The sequence below is a fragment of the Notechis scutatus genome, chromosome 4 (assembly GCF_049901735.1).
Source record: "Notechis scutatus isolate UNSWTSFEM ecotype Mainland chromosome 4, rNotScu1.2, whole genome shotgun sequence".
In the NCBI taxonomy this organism is placed as follows: Eukaryota; Metazoa; Chordata; class Lepidosauria; order Squamata; family Elapidae; genus Notechis; species Notechis scutatus.
Window position 1 is genome coordinate 39,542,131 of NC_142012.1, and position 20,754 is coordinate 39,562,884.

At 33.7% G+C, this 20,754-nt stretch overlaps 1 protein-coding gene across 1 annotated transcript in view; it reads right to left on the reverse strand.

Moving 5' to 3' along the window:
* SGCZ (sarcoglycan zeta) overlaps positions 1-20,754 on the reverse strand; it is a 573,073-nt gene that overhangs the window by 10,216 nt on the left and 542,103 nt on the right. The window contains exon 6 of the mRNA XM_026667086.2: positions 8,119-8,191. Coding sequence (XP_026522871.2) covers positions 8,119-8,191 — 73 coding nt within the window. The remainder of the gene's footprint in view (positions 1-8,118; positions 8,192-20,754) is intronic.

Below are 20,754 nucleotides of genomic sequence, written 5' to 3' on the forward strand. Positions count from 1 at the left end.
TTCTTGATAAGTTTATATTAACTTAAAACCCAAATATGCATTATGTAAATTATTTTGTTGACTCTTTTCATAGTTTTGCTCCCTCCTCCCAGCATGAGATGTTTTTAATGTGAAGTTGGGGGGGGGGGGTGACTGGGTGGCAGAATCAAAGTTGGCCATTTTGAGTCTAATTTGAAAAAGTAACGTTATAGTAATATTCCTTCTTATTTTTCTTCTTTGTAAAGAAAAATTATGATTAGAACAGTACATTTACAACTTTACTATTACTATTGCCACTACTACTACTTTTGTTATTATTACTAATTCACTATTGTATTTTTTGAGACAAATGAAAATGAAACTTCCTACAACTTTGCACTGCCTGATCAATTTTTTTAATCTCATTATGCTGAGTGTTGGCTTTCAACATTAGTTTATAGTTAATGGCACAATAGCCTTGACGATGACAGGGGAAAAAAGCTATTAAATTTGATCCTTGAGTTCTCCCAAAGGCAGAGAACAACAGCAAAGCAATTTACCTTTCTTATTAGGAAGGTGATTGATAGCACAGATTTTCACACATAGCTACAAATGCCTTAGAACATATTGAATCTTAATGGGTACCTTATGTATATTCAACATATTGTCCCTTAATAAGTAATTTAAAAGGGAATATTGAATAACTGTTCTTAATAAAATGGTTTTAATGGTACATTTCCACCATTAAAACCAGTATTTTGGAAGCTTAGAGGGTAGTCAACTGAGCTATAGTTTTTTAATTTTTTGAATAAAGATGGCAATAAAAGCCTTATGAAATAAGCTGCCAGTGCTCAGATTATGAATTAAACCTTTATTTTTAAACAATGTCATTCACACTACTACATGCCAGAAGTTCAACCAATTTTGCTAAGAAAAATTAATAGAAGAACTAATAGCAATAGGCAAAGATGTTAAAATTGCATATAATATTATTACAACTTTTGGGTCATTTTAAGACATATTTTGACTGTAGTTCATTATTATATGCTTCTGAAATAATTGCACACTAAACCTCAGCTGTGAATGCAGCACTGTAGTAAATTTTATAATGATTCAAATAACATGGCATGCAACGTTCAGTTTGGAGATTCAGTTCAATCAACATTGATTAATCACCCATTTAACACAGATTCATGAACTGAAAAGGGCCCTGGATTCAAAAGACAAATGGAATTTGTTGGATCAGTATTTATTAGAATCCTTCTGGACTGAAAATTCAATAGCTTTTCTGCTGCTTCAGAAACCCCATCAGACAAATACACAATGTTGTTGTTCTTTCAGTTCCTCATGAAAATAAATGATGTAATGGTCTCTCTCACATCAGTTTGGTAGTGATCAGCCAAACGGCTTTATTACCTTATGAAACTCTCTGTCTTTCAGAATTGGGTGGCCAGGCTAACATTGCTTCATTCACTTTATCAACTCTCAATTTCTTTAATTCAGCCAGCCACGTATCTTAACATTTTCTTTTTCTTATGCCAATAGAAGGTTAATTTTTTTTATGCTGTCCCTGCCAGCACAAGTAAGAATTCAACTCAGGAGTCAAGAATATGTGACTAGTCTAGAATACACTTTGAGTTCAAACCTTACTTTCATAATCTGCAGCAGATTGAAGTCACTTCATATTACGGTAAGTGAACGAATGTATGCCAAGTTTACATTCTTCTAATGACTGTTTTTAAGAAAACGTGGTGATAATGGCAGCAGGAGTAGGAATAGTATTCGTTCTGTACCAAAATCCTTCTCAGCGGCCTGCCTGATTTTGTGGCAATGTTCCTTGCCTTGTGAGTTTGTCTCTGTTGACCTTGCGAATTAACTAACATGGACATTGCCAGAAAACCAATACTGTTTACAATCAAGCCTAGGTAAGGATAAGAGAATTTTGCCCAGGATCTTTGCAAATCATCTAGGCCAGCTTCCTGGTACTCCAGAAAAACCAAGAACTTACTTTTTAAAGTTTGTATTTAATAGCTGGAGTAGAACACTGCATTGTTTCAGTGAACTTCACTATATGCTCTTTTAAATATATACAAACTTTTAAAACATTTGGTAGAATTCTTTCTAAGTTCTATTCTCTCAATACCCCAATCAAGGAACTACAAAGGAGACAAACAAGCAAGCAGAAAACAATACCCTAATCAAAGAACTAACCAGGAAACAAACAGCTCCACCAATATTGGCAGGGTAAGCAACTATTGTATATATAAATAGGAAACAAATCCCACACTTACTAGCACTGATTATTACTTACAATAGTTGGACAATGAAATGTCTGCAAGCAAAACAACCAAGCTCAGAGCTCATCAAGGACTCCACCAATTTTCTCTGCACTAAATGAAGTATGTAAGTATTTTTTAAAAAATTTTTTGAAAAGAAATTGGCTAAAACCATTGAAACTGGTTTTTTGTAAGGTTAATGTCTTTGTATGGGGACAAAATCCCAACTTTGAGCATTTTGTGTTGTATTTGTTGTAGCCTACGTACAAATCTTATCTCTATTTAGAATTTTGAATCAGAACAAACTCAATTCTCATCCCTTCTGGAATGCCATGCCCAAATCAATTCAAATACTTTTTGAGCACTTGAGTACTACCAATTAAAATTTAATCAGAATTTATTTCTTTAGATAAAACTTTTATGTAGCTACTCATCCTAACAAAAAAGCCAGGTGGTTCCCAAGATTTACAGAAAGTGAATGAGTAAATCATGAAATTTTGTCTCATTATAATGATAATACATTTATGGTTTAGCCATTTTTTTTATATATATACACATAAAAGGAAATGTTACTGCTTACTTCATTAGTATACCACAAGACCAAGAAGTAAGTTTCTCAGAATCATTGGAGTGAGACATGGGAATGGCCTTGAGGGACAGGATGAATTTTGCAAGAATGCATTTATTCCCCCCTCCCCCGCTTCTTTTATCTTTGTGACAACTAAAGAGGGCCTTGTCTGAGATGTTTTCTTAGGGTACAGTTCTGTCCTAGACTTGGGTTTCTGTTTTCTGATTGTTGTCTTAGTAGCATCTTTCCCTTCTGCCCCTCAAAATCATTATCTTGGTGCACTACAATTACTGACAAAATAAATAAAAAAAATGACTAGCTTTCATCAGGTTGTAAAATGGCCTTTTCTGAAAAACAACAACAAAGGAAGATAATACAAGTATCCACACAGCACTATTAATATAAATATAGGGGATAGTTTTCTTTTGTAGTTTTCTTTTTGTTGGAAATGTCACCACACCCCAGATTATCATTAGAATATGATAGAATGGAGAGTTTATTTATTCCTTTTTTATAATGCCCTTTGAAATAAATTGGTTTATTCTATTTTATTGTAAATTTACTAATCCTGGGCAGCTATGTGTAGGATATGTTATGATATACAGTATCTGTATATCATAATGAATAGTCAAAACCAATTCTCGGGATTAAGGAATTAAAGCAATATGTCTGTTCTTGTTATTTTGGGTATCTCCCCATTCCTTATGCTCTTGGCTGTCTTCCTAGATCCCTTTTGATTTATAGTAAGAAGTAAAAAATAGTGTCCTATAACAGCTAGACTGTATTTAATATGCTTTAGGACAATGTACACATATTCATACAGTGGATTTATGTCATTTCAATGGTATATTTCTATAATGCAAAAAATATTTAAAAACCCGAATAGTCCAATTGTTTCATATTCTAAAGTTTTCATTCTTTGATAAATACTTCATGCTTGGTTTTACTTTACTTCTTATTTAGTCTGCAAATTTTCTTGAAAAATCCCCAGAAGCAATTATATAAATTTCCTAATGTATGTTTTTTTTACCAACCAATTTAAAAGGGCTTTATATTTTTACCAATATACCCATCTTTATGTGCTTTTATTTTTTGCATCCTTCTCAGCAAAAATTACAGACAAATGAATAAGTTCACACTTATCGATTGAATTAAATGAATTTTTCTTCATGATTACATCCTTGGGTGTGATGTGTAAGGAATGCCAAACAACACCAACAAAAAAAGAGAGAATCACATATAGAATCTGAAAACTGGATTACCAAGTCTTTGGAGATGGATTTGATATGGAACCTTAAAGTGAGATATAACCATTTGTTCAAGTATCTTTGATATTTTTTTGAAAAATATTGATTCAGACTCAGTAATAGTGTCAGATCTATACTTTACAAAAGGCTCTGATTGTGTTTAAAATCTCAGTTGGACTTAGAACACTGCATCATTTTTTTGGATATGATATTTATTCTTTATTCCCATATTTATTGTATTTTGGGGAGAGCATACTGCTCTCAGTAGTAGTCCTAAACACTTTTAATGCATATTGTTTCATGGACTTCAAAAGTGAGTTGTTTTTCATTTGTTGCTTTTGAATAACTTTGGAGATTCAAATGAATAATGAATATGGCTCAAGAAAAAAGAAACATACAAAAGCAACTTCCCTTTTCAAGGAGAAGCCTCAGCATATCTAACCAACTACTGACATTTTTAGCTGAAATAGCTCATAATAAGAACAAGACCTTTGTTCTGTAGGGCACACACAATGCTCAATAAACTCAAAAACGTTTCCTTCCATTATTTATTTTGCTTTAAAACCACCCACTTACTTGGTTATCTGAATGGTATTCAGTGCAGTTAAGCATACATAATAAAAACAGCAGAAGAAAACATTTGTGGTTGGAATAATAATAAAGATGTAACACATAAAATCCCCATAAAAACAACAGCAGAACAAACAATATGAACTTTCCTGAAGCCTTTAAAATGGCTCTTAAATGTGTAGACTTCCACGGAAGAAATGACGAACTGACGAAAAGTGTAAAAAGTGGAGCTATTGACCATGGTGAGTAGATTGGTTCTTTGTAATTTCTTTCCAGATATAGCAAGAACTTGAGATCGGCCACAAGTACTTCAGACAATTTTTCTCCACAAGGAGATCAGAAAATAGAAATATCTGATGGGTTTTGAGCTCTGGAAGATGTGGGAATAGCGATCATGCTGAAACTGGAGTTGGTGTCTTTAAAAGGATGATTTACATACCTCCTTTTCTAGTCACTCTTGGAAGCTTTTCACTTATTGGGAACCTTTGGATGAACAAGTTTTATAGCACTTGATGAGTTGTATGCAATCATTAGAGAAAGAAGTTTTAAATACTAAATAAAAGTTAAAGATTTAACTTTTTTTTCTGAATAACCAGCAAAAGAGTGATGAAAATCTTAATTTTAGAAAGTTACAGCTGGACTAATCCTGTGGAGAAATGCTTTTGTTTTGAATTCTTAAAAATATCTAAGATTTAAAAAACTGTACATTACCAGGAATTAGAAGGAACTAAAAATTACAATGAAAGGAAAAGAACTCTCAAACTCAATTTACAATTACAGAATGAAGCAAAATATTTTAAAACTGAAGATGTTGAAGAATATTTTTTGAACAAAACTCCCTAAAGTTAATTGTAACAGTGTTTGCCTCTGCAGATAAACTGTATTTAAGAATGCTATGAAAAAGAAGCAAGTTTTACATGACAACATTGAGTCTGGAAAGTGGAAATTAAAAAAAAAACAAAGTAGAAGAATGACATGGAAATAGATGTTACAGTGGGAATACAAAAGAAACTGGCTTATGTCTTAATTCTAAAATGGGATATACAAATAACAAACCAAGAGAGTAACCTGAATCATTTTCTTAACTTTGATTTACAAAAGAGGCTTGTTAAAGTTTTGAAGAATGTTGTGAGAAGGGGGCAAAGGAAAAAAATGAAACTGAGTTCTAGAACATTATTTGAAGGATTAAAGATTAAGATTATTAGAAGCAATATGAAGTAATATAAAGTTGGTTTACTTCCACCTTCTCAAGTACTTAGCAGGGGAGGGCTTGGCAGCACAAGGAAATAATAGCCAATGCCTTAATAGCCAACTATCAACACCTTCGACTTGCCTCAGGGGAAGGCTAGTAATAGGCCTTTAGTCTCGGGGGGGGGGGGGGGGGGGGGGGGGGGGGGGGGAGGAGGGGGGGGGGGGGGTGTTGGGGGGGGTTTTTTTTTTTTTTTTTTTTTTGGGGTTTTTTTTTGGGGTTTTTTTTTTTTTGGTTTTTTTTGGGTTGTTTTTGGTTTTTTTTTTTTTTTTTTTTTTTTTTTTTTTTTTTTTTTTTTTTTTTTTTTTTTTTTTTTTTTTTTTGTTTTTTTTTTTTTTTTTTTTTTTTTTTTTTTTTTTTTTTTTGTTTTTTTTTTTTTTTTTTTTTTTTTTGGTTTTTTTTTTGTGTTTTTTTTTTTTTTTTTTTTTTTTTTTTTTTTTTTTTTTTTTTTTTTTTTTTTTTTTTTTTTTTTTTTTTTTTTTTTTTTTTTTTTTTTTTTTTTTTTTTTTTTTTTTTTTTTTTTTTTTTTTTTTTTTTTTTTTTTTTTTTTTTTTTTTTTTTTTTTTTTTTTTTTTTTTTTTTTTTTTTTTTTTTTTTTTTTTTTTTTTTTTTTTTTTTTTTTTTTTTTTTTTTTTTTTTTTTTTTTTTTTTTTTTTTTGTTCTTCAACTGGGTCTGATTCTCAGAAACTACCTGGACAAATCTCTGCAGGTTTGTTTTACAATAAATTTTCAGACATGATTTGCCATTACCTCTTTCTCAGGGCTGAGAAAAGGTGACTGGCCCCAAGTCACCAGCTTGCTTTGTGCCCAAAGCTGGACTAGAATTCAGAGTTTCCCAGTTTCTAGCCTGATGCCATAACTACTAGACTAAAAGGCATTTGAAATTGTACTGTGTGGCAATGATAAGCATATTATTGAAGCATTTATAAATTGCTATTGAAATTGAATTTGGAGAATGAATATGTGAAGCATTGTATGATTCAATGAGCAAAAAATGCTGGATATAATGTAATGCTTGAATAATTGAAAAACATGTGGATGAAGGGTTTAAAATTTATTTTGGCTAAAATTTAAAGAAAAACTTTTATAAAATAATGTATGATGGTATTTAACACCTGACAAATTTCCAAATATATATAAGATGTTTCAAAAGTATGTTGGAAATATAAATGCAAAGAAGGAACTTTTTATCAGCTTTGGTGAAGTTGTGACAAAGCAAAGAAATATTGCAAAAAGATTCACATTTTAATATATAAGTGACTCAAAACAAATATAAAAATCAAACCAGAGATTTTTCTTTTAGGTTTAATGGGCAAGGAACTTGAAAATCTTCATTTTTATACATGTTAAAAGTCGTGAGAATGCTCTATCTGCAAAAATGGAAAGATACACTATTTCCCACAATGATGGCTGGAAAAACTGATGGAATTGTCAGATATGGCCAACTATTTTATTAAACAAAGAAAAGTACACGTCCAATTTTACTTCTACTTGCAAACCAGTTCTGGATTTTGTGCTTGGGATTGAAAAAAAAAAGAAACTTTGATTTTATGATTAGGCACATTTGTGCTTAAAGAAAAAGTCTAGTACATATTATATATGGAAAAGTAAAACGTTGAGGCTGTAATGCTACTATTTTTATTCTATTGCTCTGAAAATGCCTTCTTTCTTTATCCCCTTTATCCTGTACTTTTCTCTCTCTTTTCCCTTTTCCCGTTTTCCCACTATTTACAGTTGTATTTTATACTTTGATAGGCTTAATAAAATTATATATTTAAAAAAAACCATAGACAAACTTGCTCTCTATATAACAATATAACATAGCACAAAAATAATAAAACAAAGTAACAATAATATTTTTAAAAGAGTAAAATGAATAGAAGATTTAAGATGACCAAGACGAGGATTAGAGATGAGAATCTATTTTTTTTAATGACAACAAAGCAAAAATAGCAACTTGACTGCTGTAAATTGGAAACACATCCAGAATAAGACAATTCAATCATATGATCTGAGTCCTTGAGTTTACTTTTCATCATCAATTTGGCCATGATCTCATCGTAAATGGGGCAGTGAAGGAGCCAATGAGTAACATTTTCCATTTGACTAGCATCCCAGGGACATTTATTTATGTGCAAAGAATGCAAATAGGATTCAACTTTTCCATTGAACAAAATAATAAAAATTGAAACTTCTCTTGCCTAATCATGTTGCAAAGTAATACCCAAAAACTACTTTCAAGGCACCTACTTGAGGTCTTGAGAAGGTTCAGCTCTGATATGGGGGGTTTCCACAGAATGCTCAAAAACAGCTCCTTCTGTGCCTACAAGAAATACATGAATAGAATACAGTATAGTTACACTCCATGTCAACATTTCATTTGAAAAGTAATGAACCCCCCCTTTCTGAAAAACAAACTTAATCAATATTAATAAGCTAAATTAATATTTATGAGATTTATTTCAATGAAATTTATTGTAGAATAAATTTATTGTAGAACAATGCAACACATGAAGAAGTTTTGATTAAACTCACTAAAAGTAACAGCCTTGATCCATATGCCTGTAAATAGGTAAAATTAATGGGCACTTGTTCCTATTCCATTATTTCCACAGAAGCAGGAGGTCCATTACAACAGGGATCCCCAACCTTTTCGACGCCGCGGCCCGGTTCCGGCATCAGCTGGGCGCCGCGGCCCGGTACTGGCGTCAACTGGGCGCCGCCATCTTTATGACGAAAAGATGGCGGCAGCGCGCCGGTGAGCTTTTCGGTAGAAATGGCTTTCTGCCGAAAAGCTCACCGGAAGCGCTGGCGCCGCCATCTTTTGATGAGCGCTCCGGTGAGCTTTCTACCCGGAAAAGCTCACCGGAAGCGCTGGCGCCGCCATCTTTTTGACGAAAGCGCTCCGGTGAGCTTTCTACCCGGAAAAGCTCACGGAAGCGCTGCCGCCATCTTTTTGACGAAAAAGCACTTCCGGTGAGCTTTCTACCCGGAAAAGCTCACCGGAGCGCTTTTACCAAAAAGATGGCGGCACCCAGCAACCAGCGGCCCGGTAAGGCTTGTTCCGCGGCCCGGTACCGGTCCACGGACCAGCGGTTGGGGACCCCTGCATTACAAGACCTGTTCAGGTATCTACTTTCTCTGCAGTTTTGTAAACAATCCTTTCCTTTCATGGAGCTATAAATCTACAAAGGTATACAGTTGTTGAAAACAATGACTGAATTATCTTCTTAATAGGTGCATAACATTTATACTTATTTAGAAATGCATGAAACCATTTTGCACCCAAGCCTGGCTCATATTCAGATCTTCAATATCTTATAAAATACTTAAGTGAAGATAAACAACTTAAAGAAAATTCTTTTGGTATAAAATACAAATTGGTTAAATTACTTACAATAAAAATTATTCTCTTACATTATTAATTTTTTCTTCTAACAATCTGAATTCTCCTTCTTATTACCATTTAATGTGCTGTAGAACAGTGGTTCTCTTTTCTTCACCATGAACCCTGTTTAAATACTTTTTGTGGCCATGGATCATGGCCACAGACCTCCAAGACTTAACACAATATTTAAATCATAAAATTTCTTCAAGCCTTCACGGACCCCCTGTGATGACATCATAACCCCCTCAGGGATCCGCAGACCACAGGTTGAGAACCACTGCTCCTGAAGATTGTTAAAAACCAATCACTGATAAGCAACAATCGTCTATTTTCAAGCAGGTAGAAAGCAGATTAGAAGCATTGTTTTAATGGTTTTGGCAAACTAGAGTTTGCTTTTTTGGTTGTTATTCAGAAAAAGCATGTTGTGGTGCTCATTAACTGTAATTTTCTTTCCCCCTAAGAACCCACACCAAGAACAAATGGTCATTAAAAAACCTGAAAGATTTTTTCATGTATACAATGAAAGAGGAAGACAAATCACACAAGCCCAGCAATTCATAAAGCTTGTTTCTGCTCCTCAGAGCTAGATTTTCCTCATGGCTGAACTGAATGCCAATATCTATTTTTCATTGGTAAATGAGAATTTTCCTCTCTCCATTATGAATCCATATCCTGCCCCTGTTGCCTGGTTCTTTCATCTGATATAAGAGAATGACCTTGTGAAACCAGGGAATGAGCTTCAGCTACAGCTCAGTCGGTCCAATAAGAGGCAGCTTAACCCTTAATATTAACCCACAGAAGGAATGTGGGCAGACCAAACCATCTCAGAAAGTACCCTGCCTTTAATGTCTTGGGCTATACAGGAAACAAAGGAGAAAAATACTTCCAGACTGGTAGCCTTGCCAAGTAGATAGGAAACACACCCAGATGAATGAATTCTACCTTATTGTAAGATTAAATTGACAGAATATTTCAAGTCGGGAAGTACATTTCTCCCTGTCACTGATAACAGCCGAAGAAACCAGAGAACAAACCAGAGAACGTCCATTCTGAGTCATTTGCCACACTCCCACATGAAGGAGTGTCCTTTCTGAAACTTTTGCTCCTGCCCACATTCCTTCTGTAGGATAAATTGAGTCTTATCTGATCATTCTCCTGGGGGTGGCTCTTTCCCCTGTCTCTCAAGGTCAGTCCTGCATACCATTACATCAGGTGAATGAGTAAATCTAACTCACTTCTAGCGGAATGGTAGGGAAACTTAATACATATTAAAGGCTACTCAAGAGTGGGAAAACTTCATTAATACTGTAATAACTAATGCAATTTTAAGCTTATGTCACTCAAAAACTGGCCATGTTGCAGAAAGAAGTCACCTGCTTATGTTTATGCTTTGGTTAGGTAAGGTTCAAGTCAGGGATGGGATCCGACCGGTGTAACTACCGGTTTGGTGATTTTACACTTTGTGCATGCACGCGCGCTTTGCGCACCTGACTTATGCGTGTATATCCTCATCAACTAGCTGCCGGTTCCACAGCAGTTGAGAAGGCACTTTTTCCTGAGTTTTCAACCGCAGCTGTGTCGCGCAAAGCAGCTGCGGCTGAAAAAGCAGGAAATAAAGGTCAGGTAAGAGCCCGGGCAGGCGGGTGGGCCAAAACAGCAGCAGACATAGAACTGGTTCTATGTATGCTGTCTGTTTGCTGCAGAGCAACCAGTTCTACAGAGGTGGACAGAACCGGTAGAATCCCACCCCTGGTTCAAGTCCACTGCTTGAATGCTAACTGACCACATTTCCCAATGAAAGCAATGAATCAATTTGTTCTTTTGACTAGGGATTTTGAGAAAGATTTCCCAATTCAGACTTGGATAACAATATTAGATGAAAATAGAACTTCCAATGAAAGATGAATTTCCCAAAGTCCCCAGCTTGAACCTGTTTGTGTGCCCAGTTCTTACCATGGTAAAAAACCTCCCTCCCATCCAGTTCTCCCATCTAGTTGCAAAATACATTTCCTCCTCTCTTTATTTGATATTGCAAGTGACAGGAGCATAATCTGTGAGAGGACCAGACATGCTTCTCCTTTCCTTTTTCTGTCTTTACATGCACTTTAAATGCACTGTCATGTCTCCCTATACATTGGGTTTTGCTTTCAGATGTTCCTTAATCCATCAATCATTATGCATAAAGAAGGAAGAAGGAAAGAGAGAAATCTGCTTCATTTATTCCCATTCAATATTTCAGTTTTCAATACTTCGTGCAATGTAAGTAAAAATAAGATGGGAATATACTGTGAAAGTAAGTAAAAATTTGAAAGGGCATTTAAGGACTGGGCCAATTTTTTCCCCTTCCAAATTTGGTGATTGCCTTGCAAAAAGGTTCATATTCTCTCTCCCTCCCTCCCTCCCTCCCTCCTTCTCCCCCTCCCTTCCTTCTAATTGCATGCACATATATACTACACAGAGAAAGATATACACATACAGAGTACAGAATATGCATCACTGAAATTATTACAAACTACTAATTTGATTTAATTTTAGCCTCCCATATTAGACAACAAAAAAAATGAAGGTGCAGTACTTTCTCTTACATTGCCTGACCCTGAAGATGGAGGGATCACCCATAAAAAGATTAGAGATTAGAGCAGACAGAGCATTGAAAATCTTCCAAGAGATATCATTCCAATAAAGCAAGCAATACCCTGCAGGATAAATGGAGCTGTTTTAAATGGCATGATTCTAAAAGATATTTATCTGATGCAAAGCTCTGTGTACATGGCATTCATCCTAATTCAGTACAAACCACATCTAGTCATGCATTTGCAAATTGTCCTCCCTTGAAACTATGGAAACTGAAGATGTAGCGCTCTCAGACACTGACTGGGGTAAACTACTTATTCTGCTCAATTTACCAGTTACTGAGATCTAACCTTTAGAAAATGACAATGAACATGGTTTCATTAATATCACTGGAAATATATATTATAAATTACAATGTCGAAAGCTTGGTGATAGATGTTGGTAGCTATGCACCCAGAGAATGAATAGAGCAAAAGGATACTTGTTATATAAACAGCAAATGAAAGAGTTTCTCTATATAGCATCTTGATCTCAAACAGAAAAAACACACACAAAGAATAGTAGCAAATAGAGGCAAAATTGGGTAATTATGTTCTTCTATTGAGAGAACTGTATATGCAATTTAAAAAAGAGCCTGTTAATTTAATTACAGCATTTGAGGCCAGAGTAAATGAATTCAGCTCTGGGGGAATGTATTGTTTATTTCAGATAAGGGAATTGAAAAAATAATTGCAGAGTTTGCTGAAATTAATTTACAATAACCTAGAAACCATGTGGGTTTGCTTCCCAGGAAAAGCAAAAGGAAGGGATTTTAGTCCCAAATCAGGTGGGAATTCCAGTGGTTCTTATCTAGCAAGAATTGGTCTTAGTGAAACAAAAAATAATAATTAAAATGAAAGCTAAAAATATGAAACTAAAAAAAGAAAAAGAAAAAAAACTTTAGTTGTTCATATCTTTGATGAAAGATTGTTAGACATGGTTGTGGAATGAAATGAGTGAAATTTGCCTTTAAGTAAATCCTAAATTGACTGAATTGTTTTGATCAGGTAGACCAGGGGTGTCAAACTCGTGTCTTCATGGCATCATCATGTGATGCATCGCAACTTTTTCCCCCTTCACTAAACTGGATGTGGCGATGGCCAGCATGTGATGCATTCGGCCTGTGGGCCATGAATTAGACAGTCTTGAGGTAGACTGATTAAAATGAACAAATAAAAACCATGAGATGTTTCATTTAAGATGATACTTTCAGGAAATTTTAGTCAGAACTCATTCCTCCTCCCCGCACTACAAAATATGGATAATGTTGGGAAGAAAATTTAAATATGATCTTAATTCCCATGACAAATTAATATTATGGAATAATAATAAACTGAAATAGCTGGAAAATCTTTTTCATTTTTTTTGTGCAGCTTACTGTCAACCAATCCTTTACAATTTCCAATGTTTTGCAAAATAAATTTGGATCAACTAAAACTACTGAATGGAATACATTTAATATGTAAACTACTTTACATATACTTTATTTATTTATTTGCAAAATACATTTGGATCGACTAAAACTACTGAATGGAATACATTGAATACATTTAATTAAAATTTCTTTTCATCTGACAATTTGGGTTTGATGCATTAACAGCTTTGAAACTTCCTCGCTATTAGTGCAACTGAAAGAGGTTTATGAGTCCCACATTTACTCTCAATTTTTGCAGATCTCAATTTAGTGGACTTCGGATATAATGAGCAAAATACTTGTTTCATTTATGAAATGCTATGTTATTTTTCATAATTGCACAAATGATGTAAAATGGTATAAGTGATGTACCTTATATAATGATGTTGCTATGAATGAAGTCCTCTCCAATTTAAAAAACATTTCAGAATCATAGACCTTCCCTTTCCTCCACTCTAATTAATTTGCAAAATCAAAGTATTATCGTACAATTGAAAACTAGATATAAATATGGAAATAATTCAGAAGAAAGAGTAAGAATATTCTATTTAAGCAATTAATAAGCTAAAGTTTTAGAGAATAATTCATTATATCTGATCAAGTAAGAATTTTTATTGAATATTCCAAGGTTTATAATAATGGTTGGGTTTCAACATCTGTATGTTAGAAGTATATTTTTGAGGAGACCTTGATTCATGTTTCTGGCTTGTTCTAAACACCATTCTGGTTTAGTATTCATAAGGTTGCTAGAATACTGGGGGAAAATACCAAAGATTGGAATCCATCAAATTATTAAGAACTTCTTTGTGAGTGGGTTGCAGTTAAATAGTTGATAGACTATTTTACACCTGACTTAACTCTGGGTAGAAGATATGTGTTCACTTTGTATAAATGAATTGGATTTCTAACGATGTGGAATAATATTCCATGTAGTCAAAGCTTAACTTTTGTGTTTAAGAACTAAGATTTTTGGTTTATATGCATTTATTTTATTTTTTCCCCTCTGATGCAGATTCACTTCTGTTTTTCTATTATTTTTTTTTAATTTTTGGATCTGGTTAATAGTTTTGTTTTGTATGTTAAAAGCATTGTTTTTCTTAAAGATGAAAAAGATTGGGCTGTATTTAATTGCTGTCATAAAATGGAAACTTCAAACTCAGTGGCATAGCTTAATTCTGCAAGCATTACTTCTAATACAGGTAGTCCTTGATTTACAACATTTCATTTAGTGACTGTTTGAAGTTACAATAGCATTGAAAAAAGTGACTTATGATTGCTTTTCACACTTACAACCATTGCAGCATCCTCATGGTCATGTGATCAACATTCAGATGCTTGGCAATTGACTCATATTTATGACAGTTGCAGTGTCCCTGCAGAAAAAACAATTACTACCAACCTGCCTTCAATCAAGGAACTGTATATTGCACGAGTCAAAAAGAGGGCTGTGAAAATATTTACAGACCCCTCACATCCCGGACATAAACTGTTTTAACTCCTTCCCTCAAAACAACACTAAAGAGCACTGCACTCTGCTAAAGAAATAATTCCCTCAACACTGTTCAACTATTTACAAAGTCTGCACTACTATTACTGTTAATCTTCTCATCACTCCTTATCACCCATCCCCTCCCACTTGTGACTGTATGACTGTAACTCCGTGCTTGTATCCTTACGATTTATATTGACTGTTTCCTAGTATGATTTGATTGCTTATTGTATCCTATGACTATTATTAAGTGTTGTACCTTATGATTCTTGACTCTTGATGAATGTATCTTTTCTTTTATGTATACTAAGAGTATTTGCACCAAGACAAATTCATTGTGTGTCCAATCGCACTTGGCCAATAAAGAATTCTATTCTATTCTGTTCTGTTCTGTTCTGTTCTGTTCTGTTCTATTCTATTCTATTCTATTCTATTCTATTCTCATCTTTTCTAACCTTCTTACAAGCAAAGTCAATAGGGAAGACAGATTTACTTTACAACTGTGTTATTAAGTTAAAAATTGCACTGATTCATTTAACAACTGTGGCAAGAAAGAACACAAATTGGGGCAAAACTCACTTAACAAATGTCTCACTTAGCAACAGAAATTTTTGGCTCAATTGTGATTGTAAGTTGAAGACTACCTGTAATGATGATCTGCATCCCACAGTACTGCTTACTTACACTAGTAAAACATTTGGATTATTTTCTGCTCCACTGTTCCTTGATTTCTCAGTCTTTGATTTAAGATAGATTAATCTCTTATCATGCTCCCATGATACACTGTTCTATTTGATGAAAGTTTATGTATATTCTTTAAGTGCCCTTTGAAAACATATTTGTTGAATGATAAAGATTTTCTTAAGATGACAGAGTAAGTAGTAGATATGGCATGAGAGCCCACTCAAGCATTTATTCATTATTGTACATTTTTGAAAATAAAAAGAAGTGCTTAAAGATTAAAATTTAGATGATACTGTTAAATAATTATTATTATCTTATGAACCCTATTCTTTTCCAGACTGCTAAATTAACAAGTTTTATAGTTGTAGAAGGAGAATTTGTATTATATTGCACAAGGCAACAATATCAGGAAGAAGGGGGGGAAAATTAATTATTGACTTTTAGACTTCATCAAATAGAGCAATATAATACTCTACTATACTATCTGTTCAGGATTCAAAATGGGAACATTCATACAGGTTCCAAGTGTATGAATCTGCAATTCTTTTCAACAAAAATGTAAAAGCACCACCCCCACACCTACAGATACATGGGCCAAATTTCATAGATTAAATTTTAAAGACAATTTTTGGTTCCTGATAACTTCCTAATTTTTTATTTTCTTGCTTCCAAAAATTGTAATTAAAATTTAATTCGGGGAGACTCTTGTTTCTGATAATTCTCACGTTGCTAGGAGGTTTTTAACCTCCTATTTTATTATAGGTTTATAGTAAGGCTTTTTCAAATATTTCACAGCTGGTTTTTAAACATTACAATTATTATTCCCCAGTTGACTAAGAACTTAATAGTGTCTTCTAATTATAGACCTATTTTTTTTTATAAATGCAGATGGTATAAGTTTAAAAGCTAAATTGATCCACAAATTGTATAGTACTTTTTAACCAGAATGGATGACAAATTTTGATCATAAGGCAATATGAGATTTTTAGTTGACGTTATTTTTACTCAAAATAATCAATAATCATCCAGCAGCTCTGATTTCTTCAGTTGCTAAGCAATTAACCTATATAGTGTCTTGGCAGGTTTTGAGATAAGTTTTGATTTAAATGGACTTTCACAAAGTTTTTTTTATACTGGATTGATATGATTTATTCAACTCCTAAATCATAAGAGAAGTTTAATGATATGCCATCTCTTTGTTCAAATTTATGTCCAAGTTGTGAATGCTTCCTTATTTTTCTTATTTTTAAATTTGTCTTTAGACCCTTTGTTTGCATAATTAGAAGTTTTTAAAACTATCAATTGAACTACAGGGGGAGAAACAAAGCATAAGCTTTTATTATATAATGATTATATTTTATGTTTATGTTATGATTTGGGGATCCTGACTGGTTACTCTGTAAATGGGGATAAATCACAATGCTGAGACTGGTTCACATTACAGTTCAAAAACTTGTATGGATTTGGAGTTTAAGCTGTGTCTTGACACCTTTATGTTGTTATAAGAATTTCCAGAAGGATTAAAGGGTTAAATTGATAAACTTAATGTTACCATTTTTAATACAATGAAAAGAGTTAGATGGATGGTCTAGAATATTTTTCAACATTTGGTGTAAAGTTAAATATGACAAAGATGAGTGCAATCTGAAAATTGATTTATTTTGAGGACTTATCCTCAATTATTTCTAATGCCACTGAACCCCTTGTATGGATTCCTCTTCTGAGTACCACATATCTATATTTAATACTGCATGACATATATAAAAATACTGTGGATCATAAAAATGCTTATATTATGAGGCAATCACATTCAAACGTTATGTCTAAATTTGTTTGAGTGGGAACTTACACTATTACACTACTAGTGCAATAACGTAAGCCTATAGAAAAGAAATGTACTTCTGTTTCATTGAATGAGGTTTTTCTTCTTCTATTATTGTACATCAATTTTCTGTAAATAATTCTAGAGCGATGAAGAAATAAAATGGCAAGAGGTAGCATGAAGCAATGTGACAAACTCTAGTCTTTAGTGTGATCCATCTGTAGCTCCTAAAGCACTTGATACATTGACCTTATAACTAAGGGATCAGAAGAGATGAATTCAGCTTTTGTTGCCCCTTCAAATTTTTCTCATTTAATTCCATTTATAGAACAGAGTGACTGGTGAAAACTAAATGATGCCTTTGCAATTCTACCTCCTTTTGTTAGAAAGTGGATTTTGTCATTTTCCTGATTTGATTTTACATTTAAGACCTCAGTGATGGGGCACTGTCCTTGACAGAGCAAAACAACAGTTACCTTACATTCTTTGATGTAGCTTTCATTTATTCCTCACATTTTACAACTAAGATCAGAGCGCACCAAGGAACCCCTCAAATTATCCAACATGAATAGATTTTTGGAACTAATCTGTTGCAACTAATTGTTGCTTAGCTATGTTTCACTATAATTCTAGAAGATTAGCTATTTTTTTCTATTTTCATATGGCGATATCAGATATGAAATGCACAAAAACAGAAATGAAACTGTCTTCTCAGTCGTCTGATTATTATTGGTTGTTCATTACTGCCTATCCCACTGGGCATTTCCACCCAGCCACAATATGAGTTGCACTATGTCGCAAAAGCCAACAGCCTGGAACTATCCTTACTATTATTATTTCCAAGCTGAACAGTTTCCTTCCAGCTAGCTAATAAAGTAGAGTTTATCAAGTTAAGTTGATGGCTTTATGGAAATGTTCATGCTGTTGTCTTGCTAACTGTAGAGAAATGCCAATATCATTTTCTAGGATTTTATTTTTCAAAAAATCACAATGCAGTTTACAGATCAGTTAATAGACTGGATTTACTAATGGAAGAAAAACCCCAAAACAGAAATGTCCTGCTCATTCTGTGCTCCAGACTGGAGAATTTATTAGGCCCTTGTTATGGTTGAGATAAGCTCCCAAAATTGATTAGTTTAAAAGATTTTATAAGGCATTGTTTAATTTTTACTGCAGGAAATTAATGTTATTTTTTCTTTTAAAAAAATGTTAAAGTTATAGTTATTTTATTATTCTGTTTAAAATTTGAAGCCTCCGGAGGTGTATGTGATTAAACACTAAAATCTAAACAAAGAAATAAATAAGCTTTAAAAACACAGGCTGGGATTAATCACAAAACTGGAGGCAGACCCAGATTCAGGTCCAGAGGCAGATTCAGGTCCAGAGGTCAGAGTCAGACCATCTTAAAAAGTGCTATATTGGCCAGCTGATATTTGGATTTGCTGGCATGCTTTTAACAATGTTTCCCATAGTTTATCAATGCTCAGAAATGAGCAAAAACATGAGAGCAGCTTTTGATTGGATGGTTGAGTGTTTTCATGTTTTGTGCTGATGAGGGAGCCCAGAAAGTAAAATAGCTGAAAGGGCTTTACGCATATATTTTACGAAAAATATCTGGTGGGAGCAGAAGGGGGGAAGAAGAGGAAAAATCTTGGCCTGGGGATGGAACCAGAGTTTTCTAAGATACGTTGTTTTAAAAATATGGCTATATATCTTTTGTGAATCAGGAATCTTATGAATGCTTGCCCATCTCCATGCTTCTCATTTACAATCCAAATGCAAAAATAAAACAAAATAAAATCCAGATACCTTACATAAACCCCAGGGCTTTAGGTATTTAAAAAGGACTTTATTACATTTAGATTGCATTGGACTGAATTTGCAGAGGTCAACCAAAAAAATATATGCTATAATTATCCCTCACCAAGGAGAAATTCACCCTAGATGTGATCTTATGGGTTAATGTCCCAGTGGATTGAAATGGAAATCAGTCTCCCTCATCCCCCACCCTCCCTCAGGTTTGCTCCATCCCTGTTAATGTTTCTGAATTCACTCAAGACTTGGTTATGTCACTAGACTTGGGGTCCCAGGGAACCAGTAACCCTTTAATATACCTCTACTGTTGATATATTCACTCTTTTCATGCCTGCATCATGTTTAATAATGATCATTTTATATTTTTATAGTAATCAATTTATGTAAGTGTTCATCCTCTTTTCCCATAATCCCTTATGGAGTGGAGTCTGGGCAACTGAATAGAACTGAGTGTTTATTGGCCAGATGCCCTTCCTGTCACCAATGTGGGGTTTTATTCAGCAAATATATTCTCAGTGTGCCCAGAGAAAGAAATATCTACCTTTATCTAGGATTGAACTCACCGCCTCCCGATTGTGTGGTGAGAGTTCCATCTCTAGGCCACTGCACCACCCAATTTATGTAAGTGTTGTTCTTATTTAATTATTGTATGCTTCCCAGAGTCACTTCTTGTGACATAGGTGGCCATACAAATTTGATAAATTAATAAATAAGTCACTTTTCTTGCATTCTCTTCATAGTCCTTAAATAAAAGCATGACAAGTGAATTGAACTTGTCTGAATAATATCTAATGTACATGACATGCATACACATTTACTGTATATTTTCTGGTCTTAAAACTAGTTTTACTTAAGACAGTAAAAAAGTTGTTCATTCAGAACTGCCAGGATTCTCCTATACATCTGAACATCAGATCTGATTTGAAATGTTCAACAAAGTTGAATAAAGTCATTTTGTTTATTCAACTCAATAAATGCGAGATATGTATGAGAAAGATACCAATTCTAGAACATGTATCCTGCAACATAAATCCTTCTTGGACATTACACTGTATTGTACTTCTATGCTGCTTGGACATTACACTGTATGTTCAGAGTAAGATAATCCTTAAAAATGATACCATTTTAAAAAGGTAGGTAAATGTTTATAGCATTAAGAAATAGATCTATTTGTTTTACATTTACATTCAATATTTTTTTAAGGAGAGTCATTGGCTTGAACATTTAGGAATAGAAAAAATATTGAAAATTGCATTTTGATTGTCAGTCAGAGGGGACCCTTTTAGGATAATTAATCCATACTTAACTACACCATACCCAACTATCTTCTAATTGGTAACAACAGAACATAAAAATTGCTTTTTACTTCAGATAAATAATTGGATCAATCTATTCTCATGGACTATAATACTAATACAGTGAAGGATTGATGGGAGAGAGAATGGTTTAAGCTTCCCAGCTCCACATAGCAATTATCCATAAACCCCACTGTTTTCATATTATTTAGGAATATTACATGGGAAATACAACAATCCGCTAGCAGATTGCTAAAGGAAAAATGATTTGTGTGAATATATGTGCATGCAAAAGAATTAGGGGAATGGATAGATTGGTATGTAGATAAAAATACCCAAGCCTACATTTAAATGAATGTTTGTGAC